Source organism: Protomyctophum parallelum (genome assembly GCF_964188405.1).
Source record: "Protomyctophum parallelum genome assembly, chromosome: 14".
NCBI lineage: Eukaryota > Metazoa > Chordata > Actinopteri > Myctophiformes > Myctophidae > Protomyctophum > Protomyctophum parallelum.
Window position 1 is genome coordinate 33,297,052 of NC_139709.1, and position 23,627 is coordinate 33,320,678.

Genomic DNA, 23,627 nt, shown 5'->3' on the forward strand with positions numbered 1-23,627 from the left:
AAAGTGCATTCCTAAAATATTTGCTCTTACTTCATGCTCAGGTGGGTGGGGTTACACAGGTCTATGGTAATTTATACACCAATTCTTTTGGTGTACTGTGCAAGCACATATATTAAACGGCTGAATCCAAGAGTCCCTATTCTGGTCATGTCATAACAGTCAAACATTCAATTAAAATAAGAAAACATAGCTCATCTACGAGAAGATCAGCTATTTTCGACTGGAAAAAAGGAAGGGGTCGATAGCATAGAAAAAGTATATAGGGTTTCACCCATTTAGACCCGAGGACTAAATCTGCGTCTGTGTCGCTTTATAGCTTTTAACCACTTTAAACTTTAGCTGTTGAAAAATAACACATATACAAGCTCAAAGCTTTTTACGAGCTTGTAGATAGATTGTAGATGGGGGTCGGCGGCCATTTTTGGGGTCCTTGACATTGAGCACCACTGTTTTTCAGAACACTGTCATGATTTAGAAGATATTTGAAATATTGAAATTATTGAATATTTGTAGAATCTGTTCTCAGGTCTAAATGGGCTTAATCAGACCAGTGTGTGTCCAGTGGAAACCTCGTATGAATCTGATCTCAGGTCAGAATGGGATAAGTTGTTAAAGCCTTGTGGTGGTTCTGACCTATATAGCTGAGCAGCACCGGTAGGAAGATGAGTCCGTGCGTGGCCCCCAGCAGCACTATGGCCAGGTACATGCGGAAGTAGAAGATCTGGAAGATCTGCGACTTGGACAGGGCCAGAATCAGGATGCCGCCGAACTTGGTCAAGGTGATCCCGCTGAAAACCTGGAAATAAAAAAGGCACAGTGCACAGAGATATCACACGAGGCTCAAAAAGGCTTCCTCACTTGCCTTCATGCATGCAAATTAAAAAGTTTTTTATTAAACCTAATAATTATAGTCTCGCGTTGCCAAACTGTTGCCTCTCGCAATTTTCGAACGCTTCCGTGATACAGGCTGGAGCAACGGAAGCTCTGGTCATGAGCCAGCGATAAAGCGGAAGCCTCCTCCTTACTTCCGTTTCATCTTCACAGTCGCGCAAATCGAAATCACCGAAGCACACGATGCAGAAATGGATATTAAAAAACATGTAATGTAAAAGTAATGTAAATGTAAATGTATTTCGGCGAACGGAAATGCCAGCTTCCTCGCTCGGACGTGGAATAGTTGTCTGGCTATACGCGAGACTAAAACCTATATAGTAACAGCAGGCAGTACACTGGTGGTGAGCTTGTAGATCAACGACACCGCCGTGCAACTTCGGTGCTACTGAAAACTTCCGACGAGCCGAAATCATTTTGGCACTACAGCGCCGAAACAGCGGTAAAAATAGGAGTATGAATCGGCCCCTAAGTGAGTGTTATCGGTGAGACTTACCGAGCTGCCCATGTGAGCCAGTGCCTCCTCGGCTCGCTCCACCCTGGTGCTCTTCATGCTAACGGAGAACGCCCGCATGATGTGACTGCAGAACTCCACAGAGATACCAACGCTCTGCAAAAAGAAAAACACACAAAAGGTCACGCGGAAAGCCAAAACAACAAAACAGATCTGCTGCCTCAAATGCTGCACGTTTCACTGGTAGACCAGACGTTTGACCCAAAAGTTGAACAAGTAGTGGAAATAGCTGATCTACAAGCTCACAACGCGGTGCGAAGCGATGCGTTGTAACTTGTGAGCTTGTAGATCGGCTATTTTCACTACTTTCACTACAATTTATGGAATTTCATAGCATTTCTGTTGATTTCTTCATGAAATTACTGAAAAAAAAAACAGCTAGCATTTTCATTCATTAAAAACAAAATTCTATCTTTGGGAATGTTTTTTTGAAATAGTTAATAATTAAAAACAAAATGTAGCAAACAAAAAAGTTGCTTGTAGCAGCTTTAACCTATTTCGGGCGGGAACCCCTTTTGGTGTTAGCATCATGTCATGCTTTAGCTATTGAAAAATAGCAGATCTACAAGCTCATAGGTCTGCTATTTTTGAAAAATCAAAGAACCACTGACATAGAAACATAGCTTTTTCAGGATGTAGAAGACATTTTTAGAATCTGATCTCAGGTCAGAATGGGTTAAAAAATGGACCTAAATTGAGCCCTTTACCATGACGAGGTTGACCAGGGACACGGCGTTGAGGCTGATGCCCCACAGCCACATCACCCCGAACATGTTGACCAGGATCATGGCGATGGTGACGCTGACCATCACGGCCGACCACAGCTCGAAGCCCAGCAGCACCGCGGTCACCACGAAGACGGCCGCCAGCGACATGCTCAGGTTGAAGGCCGTGTCGTAGACGATGGTCAGGTACTGCTCGTAGAAGACGTAGAACACGCTGTGTTGTTGGAGGGGAGAGGAGGAAGAGCAGACGGATGGATTAGAAAGCCATAGGAGTGCCCCCACTGCCCAATGAAGAGACTTGTTGCATAGAACGGTTCACAGAGCTCGTTTCATTGGGTCTCAGGAAACCAGGAAATACAATTTAGCTTTTTTTTTTTTAAAGACCTTAGGAGCCACTTGTTCGAATGCCCCTGTCGTCCCCTGTCAAAAATAGCAACAACTAAAAAAAGAAAGAAAGCAGCAAATGAAAAAAAGAACACTCATCTTTACTTTCTCTAAACATGATGCTTGGTTGAAATAAACTAAACAAGTTGTCCTGTCAAAGTTTTTTTAACATTGTGGAGAGTCTACAATAGAGTCATAATATACAGCTCCATCTCAATGAATTAGAATATTTTGTAAAAGTTAATTTTCTTCTGTAATATAATTCAAAAAGTGAAACTTTCATATATTCTCAATTCATTGTGCATAAAGTGAAGTATTTAAAACCTTTTGTTGTTTTCATCTTGACGATTATGAAAATCAAAAGATCCTATCTCAATGAATTAGAATATTTTAGTTTTTTTTTAAACGAGAAATGTCGACCATCTGAAAAGTATATAGTTAATACTTGGTCTGGGCTACTTTTGAACAAATCATTTCATCAATGGGGCGTGGCATGGAGGTAATCAGTCAGTGGCACTGTTGAGGTGTTATGGAAGCCCAGGTTTGCTTTTATAACAGCCGTAAATGAATTTGTATTGTTCAGTCTCATGTCTCACACCTTCCTCTTGACAATACAACCTAGATTCTCTGTGGGGTCAGGCCAGTTGGCGGGTCAGTTAAGCACAGTAATACCATGGTCAGTATACAATAGTTTTGGCACTGTGGATCAGTGGATCAACACCAGCAGATAACATGGCCTAAATCATCACGTGAACAGTCACGTGACCACCATTTACTTTCCTTCTCAAAGCTAGCTTGGATTGGCTCCAATGTTGGAGCAATCATTCCCAAAATTGAAATAGCATGTTGAAGGGCCTCTAAAGAGCACCCTTCCAAATGCGTTTTCACTTCTGCTGCCCGTAGAGCATGCCATGAACATGTCCGAGTTTGTCTGTCGTACAAACGATGTCCCAGAGGGATCGAATTGATGTCAAGATTTCATGTCAAGAACCCCAAAACTTGTATGTAATTGGCCGCCAACCCCCATCCGAAAATGTTGTTTCAGGGACCCATGAGAAGCAAAGATTTGAGTTTAAAACGTTTGCTGTGATTCCACAAGCTCGAGCTTGTAGATCTGCTATTTTTCCAACAGCTAAAGTTTAAAATAATGGTTAAAAGCTAAGGCGACAGATGCGGGAAAATGGCTTAAAGGACCACTTCACCACTTTTCAACCTATCTTCATATAATAGGTCCTCACTAATAATCATGAAAGAAATGATTAGAAACAAAAAAGATCTACTGGGTCTGTGTGGGCTGTGGGCAGTTCAGAGACCGTCCTCCAGTGACATCATACAAACTGCAGGCTTTCGAGTCCTGAAAAGTTGCAATGCAAAAATGGAAGCCATCGTTCTCACGATAATGAAAATCTAAACATTTTTGTAAAAGAATATTGTTTAAAAAAAGATCTGCCTAATGATGACACTGGAGGACAGTTTCTAAACTGCCCATAACCCTCCTATGACACACAGACTGAGTAGGAAAACAATCGTGCCATTTAATCATGATTATTAGTGAGGACCTATTATATGAAGATAGGTTGAAAAGTGGTGAAGTGGTCCTTTAAAGCAAACTTACTAGCAGGACGACCTAAAGGGTTACACTTATAAAAAGAGCAAATCTAAACCAAGATCTACTTGACAAGGATGTTTATCTGGAACCTTTGCCTGTACTCATCTGACTGTGCTCTATACTGTAGTCATGTAGTGCCTCGTTATCCCATTCCATCCTGATATATTAAGTTCATTTATATTCATGGCACACTTTTATTTACGCTTTGCTCCCAACACCCTGCTTTCCCCCCATGGGATAAATAAAGTGGTATCCCATTCATCAGTTAGTGTTGTGCTGTACTGATCGCACTATGCAGACTTTCTCAAATCTAGGTTAGAAGTATGAAGTGAATGCATGGACCCATTTGAGGTCAAACATTTGCTAGCCTATATGGGCTATAAAACGTTGTTGTGAACGATGTTATCTATGGCACAGTTGCATAGTCCCCTTGAACTTTGAGTTCAAAACAAACTCAACGGTCATAATAATACCATAGAAATTAAAGGGATTTTTAAATACACGCTTGGGGGTCATTCTAACGTTAGCCTCGGAAACCCAGACGTTTTTATTTCCAGGGAGAGAAAAAAAGTCTGGGTCTGATTCCACTTCAACTCGGCATACAGTAGCGCAAACATCACTCACTCTCTGCTGATTTCTGATCGTCTGCACCTTTGTTAAATTGACGCACACACGCACACCCGTACACACACAGACTCCTCTCTCTCTCTCTGTCGCTCTAATTAATTAGTCTCATGTCCAGCAGCTGCGCACAGTTTCTCCCAAGGTTTATACCTGTAAGGGAAGACCCTGTGGCCCACGGCCTGCGTTATGTTGTCCGCCAGAACGCGGGCCATCTTCAGGGCGTTGATGAAGTCGGAGGAGTTCTGCAGGATGGTGTGGTAGGTCATGAAGTAGGTGGCCCCCACGCCCGTGCCATTCGGACCCAGCTGCACCGCTGAGCTGTAGGCAGCGTGGCCACTAGGGGGGGGGAGGGGGGGGAGGGAGCACACAAGAAGACATTCTTTTTAACCCATTCTAACCTGAAATTAGATTCTAAAAATGTCTTCTACATCCTGACAGTTTTCTGAAAAAGCTATGTTTCTATGTCAGTGGTTCTTTGACTTTTCAAAAATAGCAGACCTACAAGCTATGAGCTTGTAGATCTGCTATTTTTCAATAGCTAAAGCATAGCATAATGATAACACCAAAAGGGGTTCCAGCCCCAAAATGGGTTAAGTGGTCAAACAAAGGCGAAGTGAGAAGGAAGCAGTGTAGTGTAATGGTACGACGGGAATCAGAAGTGATACTGTCATGAGTGTCATGTCCCTCTCTTGGTTTAAGACCTGCCAAACATTAGTGGTTAACTATTGCAGCCCTACTAGATAGAAAAAATTATAATCACACCCGTGTGAAGTGAGCGGTGCAATTTATTGTTATAGTTACTGTACAGTACAGTACAGTACAGTACAGTAACTGTACTGTACTGTACTGTGCTCTGTACTGTACTTTGGACTAAAGGCCTATTCATAGTGTGGATTTTCGGTGGTGAGGTGACCACCGCTCCGGTGGTGAGCTGACCACCGGAGCTGAAATAACGTTGAGCGGTGGTGAGTAAAAACAGAGAGAAGGGCTGGAGCGGTGGCGGTGGTTTGCTCTTCACCGCGGCTCGTGACGTCATGTTGTAGTTCGGTGGTCACCTAACCACCGAAAATCTAGACTATGTATGAGCCTTAAGAAAGTGGGCAAGGCCGGAGTTCCTGCGAGCCGGCCCGCGTCCGAAACGGTTTGAGAAATGACAGAGTTACCCGTGTTGCAGCTGGCCGTGCTTAGACATACAGACTTACATTAGGGACACACACAGCTGCGTATCGGAGCAGAGGCACCGCTCAAAAAGAAGAAAACAAGAGACTAATAATTGAACTAACTAACTACACCCTTACACAATTATTTTAAAACACAAATTAAATTACCCTTTCCCACAGTTGATGTTGGGGTTGTCGGACAGAAACATGGGCAGGAACCGCAAGAAGTCCTCCCCCTCAGGCCTCTGTTTTCCACTGGCAGTCATGGGTCGACAGTGAAGACACGACGGATCCACCACTGGGAAAACACACATGCAGCATGTTCAGACCAGACCAATAGCAATAAGACTAGTGGGGCGAACACTTCACGTGACATGCTAAATATACAGTAACAATCACTACTACTTCCTTCCACAAAAAAGAAAAAAAAAGAAAAATCACAAAAGGAAAGTTTAATAATAGGAATCAAATTTCAACTAAAGAGCACAAATGTCATCATGTGCTACTCGGCTATTTTATTGCTCAAAACAACTTCCTCTTGTTTTTTTTAAAAACACACATACGTGGGTGACATACCGGGTATCCATGGAGTCGTCAGAGAATGACACTTTTAACCATTATTTTATACTTTTATTTTTTGAAAGATATTCAGATGTGGGTCGGCGGCCAAATATATATATTAATTTTGGGGGTCCTCGACATGAAAAAGTTTGAGAACCACTGATAACGTTTTTCAGAAAACTCTCAGGCAGATCTACAAGCTCGTACGAGCTACGAGCTTGTAGGTCTGCTATTTTTGAAAAATCGAAGAACGACTTACATAGAAACATAGCTTTTTCAGAAAACTGTCATTTTCAAACTGACATTTTTAGAATCTGATCTCATGTCAGAATGGGTTAATGGATTACCCGAGGCGTTGCAGAAGGTCCCTGTGGAGTTGAAGTATCGACAGCAGGACGACTGGGGCTTCACCCAGTCAAAGTAGTCATCCAGCCACGAGGAGGGCGAGTAGGCGATGGTAGTGCTGCGAGCAAAACACACAACAAATATGTTTACAAAATAAAAACTATTCCTAGGTTGCATTTACTATGAAAACCTGCATCTACCGTTGTGAAAGGATAACAGTAGGTGTTAGTAAAAAGGGGCGTCTGTGTTGCTCCCCTCCAACAGAGGCTATATCACGCAACCACATATGATCACGCCTCGTGACACTTCACGCCACCATATATGGCCCTCTCCATATATGGAGATCATTGCATGCGCGCGGCCAGGTCGCTTCTCGCCCTCAGGGCGTCTTACTGGTATACCAGTAAATATCTCAGGTATCATGTGTACATTTCTTGGTGGAAAAAAAGAGACCCCTTGGTTGTACGGCTGTACAGCCTGTAAATACGCTAAGAGAGAAACCCCCCTATGGTTGTGCCGTTTTGTGCAACGAGCTTGTAAATACCTGAAAACCCCTCACTAGGTATTGTAGATTAAGAGAGACCCTGCGGCTGTGCCGTTTGTAAATGAACTAAGAGACGAGTGTGGCGTTTGTGAAACAAGCTTCTAAATAATCTGAAACCTTTTACTTTTCCTGCCTTGATCTCCTTAACCCACCCCCCTCTTCTTCCCTTTCGTGGAAGAAAAACACGATGGGAACTATGCACAAAAACTAATTTCACCCACTTTTTACTGTGACGTGACAATAAAACCGATTCTGACTCTTACGCCCTACTTACAAATTTTGTCGTACAACGGTGTCACGCTAAGACAGTGAAACTAGTCAATCTGCAGATTCTCCTCGTTTAGTATCCTAGACTGATCTCGCGCGGCACAAACTTATGTTGTCTCGCGACAAATTGTCCGTCGGGACAGAAACGGTCGGTACTAGTGGAACCCCTTTTGGTGTTAGCATTATGTTATGCTTTAGCTATTGAAAAATAGCAGATCTACAAGCTCATAGCGCGCCACAGACTAGTGGCGCGCTACGAGCTTGTAGGTCTGCTATTTTTGAAAAATCGAAAGAACGACTGACATAGAAACATGGCTTTTTCAGAAAACTGTCAGGATGTAGAAGACATTTGTAGAAACGGACAAATTGTCCGTTGGGACAGAAACCGGTCGGTACTAGTTTTCTTACTAGTTGCTGATGAGCGAGGAGTAGTACACCTGCTGGACCAGGGAGTCGTTGTTGCAGCCCACTCCTCCACACAGGCTGTTCTGACCCTCCAGGCTGGTGTAGTTGAGCCCTCCGTCCACCACGAAGTACACCGGAGGGCCCGTGTGCAGGTACGTGGTCAGGTTCTCAAAGTACCGCAGCACGTAGGAGTCCTGGGCAAAAAAAAGAACAGGAATTTTGAAAAAGTTTTCTGAAAAAGCCATGTTTCTATGTCAGTCGTTCTTCGATTTTTCAAAAATAGCAGACCTACAAGCCACCGAGTGGCGCGCTATGAGCTTGTAGATCTGCTATTTTTCAATAGCTAAAGCACAACATAGCACAACAGGAAGAGAGAGAGGAAGGTTATGTATAAGTAGTGAAAGGAGTGGGAGTTCTAATAAGGCAAAAGGAACAGAAAGTTCTCATTGCACGGAACACCGCAGATGTGAAAATAAGATCTGAAATATGCGTATAGGAACAGAGCGGTTTGACATCGCAGTCTCCCATTTGACAAACGGCACGAATAGGACTGTGAAAAAGAATACTGTAATGTGTACAGTATTTAATTCACACTCAAATTCTTATAGTAAAGGGTGCATAGGGGAATATGGGAATTCAGAAGGGTGTGTACGTGTTATTCAAAAAAAATATTGCGTGATTGTCTGCAACTTTTGACTACTAGTAATAAGTAATAAATAAAGTAAAGAGATTGATCTTCTGCGATTAAGAGCTAATAACCAAAATGTTGTTTTAACAATGAGCTAAAACCTAATTTGCGTTCTCAGTATTGATTCAGGTTCTTCAACTTGGAAGATGCTTAATGAACTCTACAAACTTCAAAGATTTTTAACTCTAAATGCATTTAATTGTTCTCCGTTTGCAGCGGCACAATGTTGAAAGCATCCACATCCACATGACAAGACTTCTCATGTACACGACGTACGAGGACACAATCTTGACAAGACGAGACTTACGTCCGGCATGGAGAGTTTCTGATCCAGTCCGATCTCTACTTTGTTCACCACAGCGATGCTGAAGGAGAGCATGCCCACGAACACCGCTACCTGCAGAAAGGGAGGAAGAGGTTATAGAAACTGTGAAATCGACATAGCAAACCCATTCTCGACGGGAACCACCTTTTGGTGTTTTAACCCATTTTGACCTGAGAACGATTCTATAAATGTCTCCTAAATCCTGACAGTTTTCTGAAAAAAGCCTATGTTTCTATGTCAGTCGTTTTTTCAAAAATAGCAGACCTACAAGCTCGTAGCGCGACACTTGGTGGAACGCTATGAGCTTGTAGATCTGCTATTTTTCAATAGCTAAAGCACAACATTATACTTTAGCTATTGAAAAATAGCAGTGGCGCAAATCTTTGAATATATATTCTTTCAGAATTGACCCCCAGAAAAGGTTGAGCACCACTGACATAGAAACAAGGGTTTTCAGACAACAACGGTCATGATTTTAGAAGACATTTTGTAGAATCGTCCTCCTCAGGTCAAACCACAAACCACAAAAAGACCTGAGTCCGATTTGGTACTCGGACCAGAAGACATAGAAGGCATGTGGGAGAGCTGGCCATCATTTTTGTTAATAATAATGTTGTAATAATGTTTTTCCTCGTGATGTTTTCTCTTGTCTAAATGGACACTTGGTGTCTGTGGGTGACTTGTAGTTCACTGAGAACTACAACTCCCATGAGCATCATTGGATTACTTACCACTACGGGTCTCACCCACTCCTTGAGGATAAAGGGGGCGTAGATCTTCTTGAAGAAGCGGAAGAGGAAGCCCTCAGTCTTCACTTCCTGACCTTCTGGAAGCTTCACGCAGCAAATGATGTCCAGACGATTCCCCTACACACACACACACACACACACACACACACACACACACAAGTTGACACAACAATACACTCTCAACAAACAATATTCTATATAGAGCTGGGGGGAAAAAATCTATAGCTCACTTACTTACAGCCCTTAAAATTATGCTATATTGAACAATTGTATATAATCACAAAGACTTATTTGTTTTCATGGAAACAATGGTTCCATATAGCATGTAATGCTGGATTAAGTAGAACTTGTTTTTTCCCCCCGATCTGAGCACTTAGAAGTTGGTAGTCCACTGGTGCCCAAAGTTGGGTCGTGGACCAATTTTTCTGGGTCGCTGTATTTTTTTTCTTCTACATTTTGATTTAGATTATTATTATTATTAAGTAAAAACATTTTTTTACAGTAATTTCATGAAGAAAATCAACAGAAAATCTAAAATATTCCATAAATAAAATAGTAATAGTTTGGTTTCCGGGCGGGGAGACATCAAATTAATGTAGTACAAACAGCCATTACGACAGCATCAAGGCCCGCCAAAATACATTTTGGTCGACTAAAACCAACTCTAGATTTAGTCGACTAAAAATCGTATGATATTTAGTCGACTAGAACTAGACCAACACGTAAAACATCACGGGTGACTAAAATGTGACTGAAACTAAATGAAAACTAAAAAAAAAAAAACTAAACTAAAGAGACTATATAACAAAAAAACTATATAACTAAAAAGCAACACTGGTTGATAGATACCACCAGTTAACCCATTTAGGTGTTAGCACTATGTTATGCTTTAGCTATTGAAAAATAGCAGATCTACAAGCTCATAGCGCGCCACCGAGTGGCGCGCTACGAGCTTGTAGGTCTGCTATTTTTTGAAAAAAATCGAAGAACGACTGACGTAGAAGACATTTTTTTTAATCTGATCTCAGGTCAGAATGGAAAACTGTCAGGATGTAGAAGACATTTTTTAGAAACTGATCTCAGGTCAGAATGGGTTCAACACCACCAACGTTCCCCTCTCTCTCACCTCCTGCCTGCGGGCGTCCAGGCCCAACAGGCTGACGAAGCAGCTGATCTGCATCAGGAAGTCGATGAAGACGGCCAGGCCGGCAAACAGAGAGAACGTCCTCACCGCCGGCATGTCGGACAGGGCTCCTGGCAAACAGACATCCAGCTGTACTCGTTAGCACTCGTTAGCATCATTATTAACCCATTCTGACCGGGCACCCATTTTGGTGTTGGCATCATGTTATGCTTTAGCTATTTAAAAATAGCAGATCTACAAGCTCATATCGCGCCACCGAGTGGCGCGATACGAGCTTGTAGGTCTGCTATTTTTTGAAAAATCGAAGAACGACTGACATTTTTAGAATCTGATCTCAGGTCAGAATGGGTTCATCAGACCAGTGTGTGTCCGGCGGAAACCTCGTATGAATCTGATCTCAGGTCAGAATGGGTTAACTGGGGGTGTAGTGCAGTGTTGATTTCGCCGACTAAAACTAAGACGAAAGATGTTCGGCGACTGCCCTTTTTTCACCGACTAATAAAAACAAAATAGAAACCATGACTATATATTGACAATTTCGTCAACAAATAAAATGTTAGGGTGGGGACTGGGGACTAGTGGATATAAGAGATCCAGTTTTATGCTAGGTTGCATTCTGAAGATAGCCGATCTACAAGCTCACAACATGCCGCACTGCGACACGTTGTTTAGCTTGTAGATCGGCTATTTTCAGCATGTAACCAAAGTGTAAAATCAGTCATTTACGACAACATCAAGGAACCCGCCAAAACACCTTTAAGTTGACTAAAACAACTGTAGATTTAGTTGCCTACTAAAATCTCATGATATTTAGTTTGGCTAAACCTTCACCTGATGAAGGCCGTTCACGGCCGAAGCGTTGTGGTGTTTTGAATAAAAAGCAAACACCATTGGAGCAAACATGTGTGCGGACTCTCGTCTCTTCACTGTACTTTACCTTAGTCCAGCACCAGAGAGGAACTGGATGTGCGCTAGCCACATACTTTTTAATTTAGTTTGGCTAAAACTAAACTAACACACAAACATTTCAGGTGATTACAACGTTGACAAAAAAACGAAATGGAATTTTCTTCAAAATAACTATCTAAATTTGCTGTCAAAATCAACAGTGTGTTAACAGTACTACCGAGGAAGAAGGCCACCGTCTCAGACAGCGAGGACAGGAACATGCTGGGGGCCACATCTCCTAGGATACGACCGATCTGGTCGTGCAGTTCCTCCTGGTGCATTCGCTCGTCCCTCTGCACGCACACACAAGAGCACAACATTTGTGACTCTTTCGGATACAGATACAGACATGTCATGGCAAGACTAACTGTTCAGGAGAGGAGAAAAACCTGGGAACGATTCTATAAATGTCTTATAAATCCTGACAGTTTTCTGAAAAAGCTATGCTTCTATGTCAGTCGTTCTTCGATATTTCTAAAATAGCAGACCTACAAGCACATAGCGCGCCACCGAGAGCGCGCTATGAGCTTGTAGATCTGCTATTTTCCAATAGCTAAAGCATAACATAATGCTAACACCAAAGGGTTTCCCGTCCAAAATGGGTTAAAATCCAAAATGAGTTAATAGCACAGGCAGACTCTTCACATACTACAGCATGTCTGAAATGAATATCAGAGCCGAGATCGACATGCAAATATGAAATAAATAAATAAACATGAAGCTAGGTGTAATGTTAGAAATTTGCTCTAAAAGTCATATCTCCCAAACTGGTGGGTCAAACTGGTGGGTCAAACTGTCAATTTGAAGCTATGATTCCCTAGCCTGGCTAATAAGCCAGACTCAAATCACACTGTCGTGTGGTATTTGAGTCTGGAGATGCTGTGTATGGATCTTGTTTCCCGACGCAATTGGTCAGAGCTACAGTCAGTCAAAGGTCTCAAGCATTGAACGTCACTGTACCAAAGCCCGCCCATATTGCATATACCGTGTCCCCATTGGCCACACCAGTTCTCTGGTGTAGGAAATGTAGAACAATTGAGCCTCTCCAGACCATAATCCGCCGGCTGATTCAGTCTGGCTTATTAGCCAGGCTAATGATTCCCTGCTTTGAAGCTACGATTCCCTGCTTTCGCATGACATGAAAAAATAAAATAATACATTTAAAAAAATAAAAAATCAATAACTTAGGCTTGGTCCGAAACGGTCACATTTGATTTTGCCCTATAAATTGTCACGTTCACATAACACCACAAAAAGGGTTTTTGGTGCATTTTGGAACCTTGCCTGGTATGTCTGCACTATGATGAAAATGTTGTCCACGCCCACGGCCAGCACCAGGAAGGGGATGACCTCGATGACGATGAGGGTGAGGGGGACGCCGGCGTAGCTGAAGATGCCCAGGGAGCAGGCCACGGAGCTCAGCACGATCAGGATGCCCGCTATCCCCAGGGAGATCTTAGAGTCCACCTATAGGATTGGGCACAAAGGCCCAATGAATCAGTCGTCTGCCACTAAAACTACCAGTTCCAAGAACTCGCCACTCGCCAGGCGTGTCAGGCTGGTTTCACTCCAGTGTTGTTTTTGGCAGCAAATTTAAATTTTAGTTTTAGTCATAGTCTCTTGAATAGTTTTCACTTAGTTTTAGTCACATTTTAGTCACCTGGAATGTATTAGTGTTAGTCGACTAAATGTCATAAGATTTTAGTCGACTAAATCTACAGGTGATTTAGTCGACTAAAATGTATTTTGGCGGGCCTTGTTGCCGTCATAATGATTTATTTTACACTTGCTGAAAATAGCCGATCTACAAGCTCACAACGCGTCGCAGCGCGACGCGTTGTGAGCTTGTGGATCTGCTATTTTCAGCATGCAACCAAGTGTAAAATGACTTATACTGGATCTGTTGTCCACTAGTCCCTTCCTAACATTTTAGTCTAGTTTTTATTTGTTGATGAAATTGTCAGTATATTTAGTCTTAGTTTTAGTCACCATAGCATAGTTTTCATTTAGTTTCCATTTAGTTTTCTTCAGTGGAAAGAGGTAGTCCACGAACATTTTTCGTCTTAGTTTTAGTCGACGAAAACAACACTGTTTCACTCCACATCGCTGAACATTTATGTGTTGTGTTCGTAGGTGACTAAATAGTGGCGTTTCAATTAATCAACCTTCAAATGTGATTCAAACACGCGGACCCCAGGCCTAGCGTCCCTATTCTAAGTATCATGTTTGTAGATCGATCTTCATCGGAGAGATTTAGGGCTCTGTTGTCGTCCATGCTAAACCCCTTATCCCTAAACTTATTTAGTTTTACCATTTTGAAAAACATTTTTTTTTAATAGTTCAACCAGCCGATCTACATCGACACAGGTTGTGAGCTTGTAGATTGTCTATTTTAAACAATTCAAAAATGTTTTTCAAATTTCAACAAAATAGTAAAAAAAAAGAAAAGAAAAAGGCAAAAAAGTTTAAGGATAAGGGGTAAGGGCCCTCAGTGTAGAGGGGGTAAAAGGAGGGGGCCTAGCATAGACCCCTGGGGGACTCCGGACCCCGGTACTTCTGAAATGGGGCGGGACTGAGACGCTCTATGACACACTGACTGGTTAGGATGGATGGTAACACTATATGACACACTGGTAGTGGTTAGCAGTGTTGTTTTTGGCAGCAAATTTCTATTTTAGTTTTAGTCGTTGTCTCTTGAATAGTTTTCACTTAGTTTTAGTCACATTTTAGTCACCTGGAATGTATTAGTGTTAGTCTAGTTTTAGTCGACTAAATGTCATACGATTTTAGTCGACTAAATCTACAGTTGATTTAGTCGTCTAAAATGTGTTTTGACAGGCCTTGATGTCGTTGTAATGACATATTTTACACTTTGGTTGCATGCTGAAAATAGCAGATCTACAATCTGCGAGATTGTAGAGCTGCTATTTTCAGCATGCAACCCAGCATAAAACTGGATCTCGTCCACTGGTCCCTTCCTAACATTTTAGTCTAGTTTTTATTTGTCGACGAAATTGTCAGTATATTTAGTCTTAGTTTTAGTCATCATAGATTCGTTTTTATTTAGTTTTAGTCAGTGGAAAAAGGTAGTCGACGAAATTTTTCGTCTTAGTTTTAGTCGACGAAAACAACACTGCTGGTTATGATGGATGGTAACACTATATGACACACTGGTTAGGATCATGGGACGTCAACGCGACGACACACTGAACAACACAACTGGCACGTGGAGACTATAGTCTCACCATCAGTCGCCGGAGGCTGTGGATGTGGCCGAGGGCCAGGGAGATGTAGACGAACATGATGACGTAGCTGACCACGATGGTGCTGATGTCGCTGGCACTCTCCCTGTCGATCTCATCCATGATGCTCCGCTCGGAGTTGAACGCTATCGTCAGGTTGGGGTTGTTGTAGCTCTTCATGTAACGGATGAATCTGAAATGCACACACACACACACACACACACACACACACACACATCATCCACACGGTAAAAAAAACATTCATGTGAAAAGAATGATTACAGTGTTGTTTTTGGCAGCACATTTTTTTATTTTAGTTTTAGTCATTAGTCTCTTTTAGGTGACTAAATCTACAATTGATTTAGTCGAACAAAATGTATTTCAGCGGGCCTTGATGCCGTCGTAATGACTGGCATAGCCCGCTACGCGTTGTGAGCTTGTAGATCGGCTATTTTCAGCATGCAACTAATTGTAAAATGAATTATACTGGATCTCTTGTCCACTAGTCCCTTCCTAACATTTTAGTCGAAATTGCCAGTATATGAGCTACTTTCTGTCTAGGAATTACTTGCAGGTGATGATTTCTAAGTGCTTGAGTTTGGAAGTGCTCGTTAGACATCACTCAACAGCCCTGCGTAACCACCTGTTTTGAATCTGAGATAATGTCAAGACTCAGAAGATGTACTGTATGACACCGATTTACTTCAGACACTATGGCACAATTATGAGTCCAACTAGTACAAGTGGTTCTCAAACGTTTTATTTGTAAAGGACCTCTTAACTCCGAGAGTGTACAAATGGAACCAAATTGACCCATTTTGGTTCCATTTGTACACTCTCAGAGTTACAGAACTGTTATGGTCCCAAGTAGGCCAACCACTCTTTATGTGTTTCTGGTAATATTATTGTCCGCTCATGTTGTATGTCCGTGGCATACAAAAAAAACATTGACAAAAATGTCCACCACATGGCGATGAGCCCCGATTGTGACAACTCACTCTTTCTCCCACGCCCGAGCTTTGCCCAGCTTGACTTCGTCGTCTTTGTAGTTGTTGACGGGGAACGTGATCACCAGAGCCGTGGCGTTGTTGTAGTGAGTGCCTGAGGAGGAGGAACGAGAGAAGTGACGACACAGTCAGCCCATGTAATAAACACCGAACAAGAGAAGCCATAATGGAAACTAAAGGTATTCGAAGAGGGATATATGTGACCCAAACTTGACACAGCGTTTTCACTGAGACCACGTGGTGTACAGTATCATGATATTTTCGGGCCATGGGCATAGCCCCTTTGAATGGGTTATTTCGGCCAATGTACTGCATATACAAACCATGAAGAATCCCATAAAAGCACTAGAAATGCCAATATTTACTCGCGCGAGCAGAGTGCGCAAGTACCGTTTTCGGCTGCGTATGTCTGTGGCGTCACCGAAAACAGAATGACTTCTTGTGTGAACAGTAAAACATTTAAACTTGGAATAAAGATTACAAAAAAACTATTGGAGTTTCGAGAGTGCGTTCCGTAGCACATCTTCGGTTAACATTTCCTTATCCAATTTGTGTTGTGACTGGTGCGACTCACCGTCGTAACCCCCCAAAGCCAGCCAGGGGAACACGGGGCCTCCAAAGGTGCCCATACATGGGTCGTGGAGGACAGTCATGTCATCGAGGGATGCTGGAGAACTGAAAGGAAGAAGAGACAAGGAGGCCATGAAGGTATGGTCCAGAATAGAATCATTACCGTACCAATCAGTCACCAGTGCAGTGATCCTTCTCCATCGCTACATGTTCTCTCTCCATATCTCTGTATGTGACAACAGAGGAGGAGCCAACGGAAATATAATATGAATATAATATCTCTGTATGTGACAACAGAGGAGGAGCCAACGGAAATGAGGAAGCATGAATGATTGGCTCCATTTCTTGCGTTTAGTCAAATACAGATGTTGATGTCCACCCTTAAATTCAGACCCATTTCCTGAGTCGGATATCACTTAGCAAAAATTGTCTTTAGTATGTTTTATTACCCATCTCACGCAGGTTTCAAATAGATGTCCGTAAGCAGTAATGTCAATGTGTCTTCACCCTCCCAATGACTGATTGTGGGGGTTAGCAGAGATGGAGTACTTGTAGAGAGGCTGGGGAATTGGGAATTGGCTATACTAAATTGGGGAGAAAATGTTTTTCGTTTTTCTTTTGTCTTGAACAATAACAGTCTTCTCATTATGTCTGCCCACGATCTCTGTGATTCATACAGTACGTTTGTTTACCCCAGTCACTGATACTAAAATCTAATGTTTTATTTTTCTATGAATCTGTGACCTGACACCCATACGGTTATAAAACGAAAATAAAAAGATTTTGAAAAGAAAGTGATGTCAATGTGCTGAGCATGCGAGACCACCTGTTACGGCCGCAGGCCTATATAGATGTATATGTATGCGTCTGCGTGGTGTGCGCGGTGCGCGCCCCCTTTGCCTAACCCATCCCTGTAGGTCCGTCAGCGCAGCCATTGGTGGGGAGCATTGCCGCCGCTCCGCTGTTGGTCGGCCACTCCGCATCTAGCTCCTCCAACCAGCTTCTGTACCTGCGCCCACCTGACGGCATAAAGGCGTCCTGAAGTCTTCACTCCGGGCCGCTGTCCAACAGTCACTCCAGAGTGGAGCAGACTAGAGGCAGCGCGCCCTCCGTGCAGAGAGAAAATGCACGGAGTAATATTATGACGCAACCACCCGTATAGCAAGAGTTGCTGTGCGTGATGAGTTTCTGAGTGTCACTTCTATGTTCTGAGCACCTGGCCACGGAAGCCTGCTTTTTGTACACTTTGCTAGATTAGAGTAGAGTAGGCAATAGTAGGGCACTGTTGTCTCTTTATTTTGATGGTTAGGTTAGCGTGTCTAAAACTCCAGAGGTTAGTTTTAGTAGGCTTTTGATTATTTCCCTTTGTTGCTCCGTGTGTCATTTATGTTTGTAAAAGAGATATAATTCACATTGAATAATGAAAATACTTGTGTAAATAGATTTTGCTTCCTATAATTTGTATGCCACGAAGAGAAATAAAACAACTTTGGCAGTTTTACCACCTTGCCTTCTTAAATAACCGTCCTAGACTCGGTGAGTCGTAACAATTGGGGGCTCGTGAAACTTGATTGGACCTGGTTATATTGTTCCCTTTTTATTCAAGTGGCATACAGTTGTGGAAACGTTGGCTTAATTTGTGCTTGTGCAAAGAGGATTTAAAGTGAAATGGCTTGCCATTAAGGATTCCGGTTCCTGAGGCGGCAGGTAGGTAAGGAAATGCTAGAGACGCTCATTTGTCTGGGTTGGTATAGTTGAGAAAATCCTGCTGGTGTTATCTGCATGGCGATGTGGTGAGTATGTCCAAAGGCGAGACGAATGGTGGCGCTCGAGTCGAGGCTCAGAGTGAGGAGGGTGCCGAGGCGCCGATCCAGCCACAGGTATAGAGGTACATGGGGGTGGTGATCCACTACCCGATCCAGATGGATCCAAGGCTCAAGGAGGACGCAGAAGTCCGTGATAAGCTGAGCGTGAGCACTAGCTCCAGGTAGAGAGACTGGAGACTGAGGCAACACTGCCGTGCGAAACGAATGGAAATGGACGCTCAACGAGGAGCTCACACCGCATCAGAGTCGGGTATGTCGGCGGGTGTTTCAGCTACTACTCCAGTCATTTTTGATGTATTTTAGCAGGCTTGCTTTAATGCTAACTTTGGGGATCGAGTCTGAGGTGGGTTGTTATTTTGCTTGATTTCCTCTGCGCTCAAGTGGACAAAGTGTGTGCAATCGAGTTCAGTGATTGTATATTCAGTCAAGTCAGTGATGGTATATTTGTATATTTGTTGCCCCTGGGTGGGACACAAAGTACACAATTCAGTGATTGTGTGTGCAATCAATTCTTAGAGTATCCTTTCTGTTGCGCACTGAAAGAGGTTGTGTGGTGCATAATTCGAGGCCGTGTGGTCATGGCTACTCTTTGTAGTCTGGGGATATACAGGCTTTAAGTCTGCGGTATGATTCAGTAAATAGTAACTTAAGTAAAGTGCATTTTTGGTATAGCCTGTGGTTTTTTGAGTGAAAGATTACAGACTTAGATTTCGTTCTGTCAAGAAATCTGTCGACCAAAATGTGGATTTGTTTGAAGGTATGGCTAATGCAAAGCTCCATGCGTGGGTGTTTTGTTTCGTTAATCCAGTTGTCATGTATTTGACTGTCCAGTGATTGTGTATCCAATCGAGTGGTTTAGAATGTCCCCTGTGTTGGTGATTAGTATCTAATGTGTTCAGGTACCACTATGAAATGTGTGTTCGTTATGTTAAGAGGGCTGGATAGTCTAGCCTCGCTCTTGTTGAACTTGCAAGTTCGATGTGGTTCATATTCAAAGCTAAAGTCAAAGCTCTTCAGTGGAGTTATAGCAAGCAGCTCCGATAGAGTGGAGATAGAGATGTTCTATCTCTATGTTCAATCACATGGGTTATTTTGTGTCATCTAACTTTAAGATATGCATTCGTGTAAGATAAAAATGCAAGCATACTCTTATAGGTCCCTGACCTTGTATGTTCAGTTGGTTCTGTTCTGGCAGACGGCAGCGCTTGCGTGGGAACCTGCCGTGGGAACGACTGGATAGTTTCGTGAGGTGGTTTGTTATTTTTCATGAAGTGATTCGTTAGTATGCACAGTTTGCAGGTTGTATTATCTCCCTATGAGATTTGTTCCGATAACTTACCCTAAATGCGATTTGGTTATGTTTGAATGGTAAATATTATGTAGAACTTCACTAGAGTGCAGGGGGTGTCTTGATAGTTCCTCACTAGAGTATAGTTGCGGCTAACTCTGAATGTTGTTCAAGTTAAAGAAATGTAAACCAAGTTAATTCTGGTGTACCCTGTAATTTATGCGTTTGGGAGGGTTGTGCCCAGAACGAAAATATTTTTCAAACTGTGTTTGATTTTGGGGGTGGGGGTGTTACGGCCGCAGGCCTATATAGATGTATATGTATGCGTCTGCGTGGTGTGCGCGGTGCGCGCCCCCTTTGCCTAACCCATCCCTGTAGGTCCGTCAGCGCAGCCATTGGTGGGGAGCATTGCCGCCGCTCCGCTGTTGGTCGGCCACTCCGCATCTAGCTCCTCCAACCAGCTTCTGTACCTGCGCCCACCTGACGGCATAAAGGCGTCCTGAAGTCTTCACTCCGGGCCGCTGTCCAACAGTCACTCCAGAGTGGAGCAGACTAGAGGCAGCGCGCCCTCCGTGCAGAGAGAAAATGCACGGAGTAATATTATGACGCAACCACCCGTATAGCAAGAGTTGCTGTGCGTGATGAGTTTCTGAGTGTCACTTCTATGTTCTGAGCACCTGGCCACGGAAGCCTGCTTTTTGTACACTTTGCTAGATTAGAGTAGAGTAGGCAATAGTAGGGCACTGTTGTCTCTTTATTTTGATGGTTAGGTTAGCGTGTCTAAAACTCCAGAGGTTAGTTTTAGTAGGCTTTTGATTATTTCCCTTTGTTGCTCCGTGTGTCATTTATGTTTGTAAAAGAGATATAATTCACATTGAATAATGAAAATACTTGTGTAAATAGATTTTGCTTCCTATAATTTGTATGCCACGAAGAGAAATAAAACAACTTTGGCAGTTTTACCACCTTGCCTTCTTAAATAACCGTCCTAGACTCTGTGAGTCGTAACACCACCAGTATTGTCCTCTAACCCGGTGTTGATTTTGACGGCAATTTTTTTATTTTAGTCCTAGTCTTTTGAATAGTTTATTTAGTTTTAGTCACATTTTAGTCACCTGGAATGTTTTAGTGTTTGTAGATTTAGTCGACTAAAACTAGACCGTTTATTTTAGTTGGCTAAAATGTATTTTGGCGGGCCTTGATGCTGTCATAATGGCTGATTTTACACTTGCTGAAAATAGCCGATCTACAAGCTCACAACGTGTCGCGACACGTTGTAGATCTGTTATTTTCAGCATGCAACCAAGTGTAAAATGACTTATACTGGATCTCTTGTCCATTAGTCCCTTCCCAACATTTTGGTCTCATTTTTTATTTGTTGACAACATTGTCAAATTATATATTTGGTCATAGATTTAGTCATCATAGCTTAGATTTCAATTTGTTTCCATTTGGTTTTAGTCAGTGAGAAAAGGTAGTCGACGAAAAAAGAAAGAAAAGGTCATAGTTTTAGTCGACAAAATCAACACTGCTCTAAACCTCTCACAGACTCACAAATCTGACACCCCTTTTGGCGTTAGGCATTACGTTATGCTTTAGCCATTTAAAAATAGCAGATCTACAAGCTCATAGGTCTGCTATTTTTGAAAAATCGAAGAACCACTGACACAGAAACATAGCTTTTTCAGAAAACTGTTTTCAAACAGACATTTTTAGAATCTGATCTCAGGTCAGAATGGGTTAAGACACACACACACACACACACACACACACACACACACACACACACCTGACACAGTAGAGGAAGTGAGTGTGCAGGTCGGCGTAGGTCATGAACTCGTCCCCGTTGATGTGGTCCAGCTGTGCGTGGCTGTTCTGGAAGTAGTTGAGGACGCTGAGGATGGTGCAGTTGTCGTTGTACGGCGCCAGAGGAGCCAGACAGATGTCCGAAAGGGTCACGTTGACCCCGTCGTACTCGGCCACGAGAGCCTCGATGTCCAGCTGCAAGTCCAGCACCTAGTAGAGTAGAGTTTATTTATTTTGGTCATTATAACAAATCAATATAATGTTTCTTTTTGCAAAAGAAACATTGACCAAAAAGGTGTAGGCTGAAGCCTAAGCTTATAGTGCCTACCCTAAATAAATGGCTTTCATAGGTAAAAATAATACAACAAAGCAAACAGAAGGGGGAAAAAACAAGAAAACAAAACAAAAACAAACAAACATAACATAAAACAAAAACAAAGACAGACAGGACAATAGTTAATAGGAACAAGACAAAAAAGAACAAAAACAACAAAACACAAAACGAGAAAACAAAACATCATATCAATGTTCTATATCAGGGGTTTTCAACTGATTGCGAACCAGGGACCACCACCCTGACTTAGAATCAACCTGGGGACCACTATTGTGTTGGGTGGGGATATGGGCTAAGATTAGTGCTTTTGTAAGTTAACACTTAAGTTGCTATGCATCCCATGTGTATACATCCCACTGTTTCTCAACTGTTGACTACTACTAGTAAAATGTCCTAATAATAATGACTCAACCAGACAATCCGGTGCACTTCCCCCTTCTTGAGATTCTAACTCTTTTTTTCTGTTGAATTTCTTGAACTCCAACTTGTCAGTAAATGACTACATGGATGGACTCATCATAGGTCACCAGGTCATTCACTTCACGGTTTCTCAACTAGTTTTCTAGAAACACGGTTTATTTTCTCAACGGAAAGAACATTTAAAGCAAATCAACAAATCCTACATTACTAAATGCATGGTCAGGGACCACATTCAATACCTCCACGGACCACCAGTGGTCCACGGACCACCTGTTGAAAACCCATGTTCTATATGTATCTACTATTTTTGATCTATACAATTTTTTTAATTTATTTATTGTACTACAGTTTTTTAGTTTGTCATCCAATCCATTCCACAGCTTGACCCCTCTGACCAATAGGCACCTCTCTTTGATGTTTATTCTAGCATTTGTTGGTTTGAATATGGCAGTGCCTCTTAGGTTGTAGCGGCTCTCTCTAGGCCAGAACAGCTCTTGGATACAGCTCGGGAGCAGGTGATTGTGTGCCTTATACATTGTTATTGCGGTATTTAGATCTACTATATCTTGGAGTCCAGTAGGAAGAAACCCCCAATGAGCAACAGAGAGATGCGTCATTTTGCGTATAGAGCGTCGAAGACCTGCCCCCCCCCCTTTCAGAACGACGAGGGACCCAGAAGAGAATTTCCCCATGCATTTTTTTCCCCCATAGAGTAGACATTTCAAAAAGTATTTATTTAACCCATTTAGGCCCGACGTCGAAATTTTAAAAATGTCTAAATCATGACAGTTTTCTGAAATACCTATGTTTCCAAATTTGCGACACGATAAAAAAAAAAATAGCAGACCCACAAGCTCGTAGCGCGCCACTTGGTGGTACAAGACGTTTTTCTTCTTTGTGATTATTTGTTCGGCCCAAAATATTGTGTTTGTCATGTCTTGTCACGATCCATGTTGGTTTCGTCCGAGGCTTTTATAAATGTCTTCTAAATCCTGACAGTTTTCTGAAATACCTATGTTTCTATATCAGTGGTGCTCAATATTTCATGTCAAGGTAACCAAAAATTATATGCATTTGGCCACCGACCCCCATCTGAACAGATTTGAGTTATTACGTTCGCTCTGAAAGAATATACATTCAAAGATTTGCACCACATTTAAGACTTAGCAGAAATAGAAATAGAAATAGAAATAGCAGATCTCAGGTCAGAATGGGTTAATAATGAAACTGTCAGTATGTAATAGACATTTT

General features: G+C 42.4%; 1 protein-coding gene across 1 annotated transcript in view; it reads right to left on the reverse strand.

The window, feature by feature from the left end:
- Positions 1-23,627, reverse strand: part of npc1 (Niemann-Pick disease, type C1) — a 34,435-nt gene that overhangs the window by 1,304 nt on the left and 9,504 nt on the right. Inside the window, exons 9-24 of the mRNA XM_083781870.1 lie at positions 21,606-21,832; positions 16,707-16,807; positions 16,124-16,226; positions 15,129-15,318; positions 13,168-13,350; positions 12,062-12,176; positions 10,918-11,045; positions 9,774-9,908; positions 9,025-9,114; positions 8,033-8,223; positions 6,816-6,931; positions 6,076-6,205; positions 4,898-5,083; positions 2,113-2,344; positions 1,388-1,501; positions 634-796 (exon numbers count right to left, since the gene is read on the reverse strand). Coding sequence (XP_083637996.1) covers positions 634-796; positions 1,388-1,501; positions 2,113-2,344; positions 4,898-5,083; positions 6,076-6,205; positions 6,816-6,931; positions 8,033-8,223; positions 9,025-9,114; positions 9,774-9,908; positions 10,918-11,045; positions 12,062-12,176; positions 13,168-13,350; positions 15,129-15,318; positions 16,124-16,226; positions 16,707-16,807; positions 21,606-21,832 — 2,404 coding nt within the window. The remainder of the gene's footprint in view (positions 1-633; positions 797-1,387; positions 1,502-2,112; positions 2,345-4,897; positions 5,084-6,075; positions 6,206-6,815; positions 6,932-8,032; positions 8,224-9,024; positions 9,115-9,773; positions 9,909-10,917; positions 11,046-12,061; positions 12,177-13,167; positions 13,351-15,128; positions 15,319-16,123; positions 16,227-16,706; positions 16,808-21,605; positions 21,833-23,627) is intronic.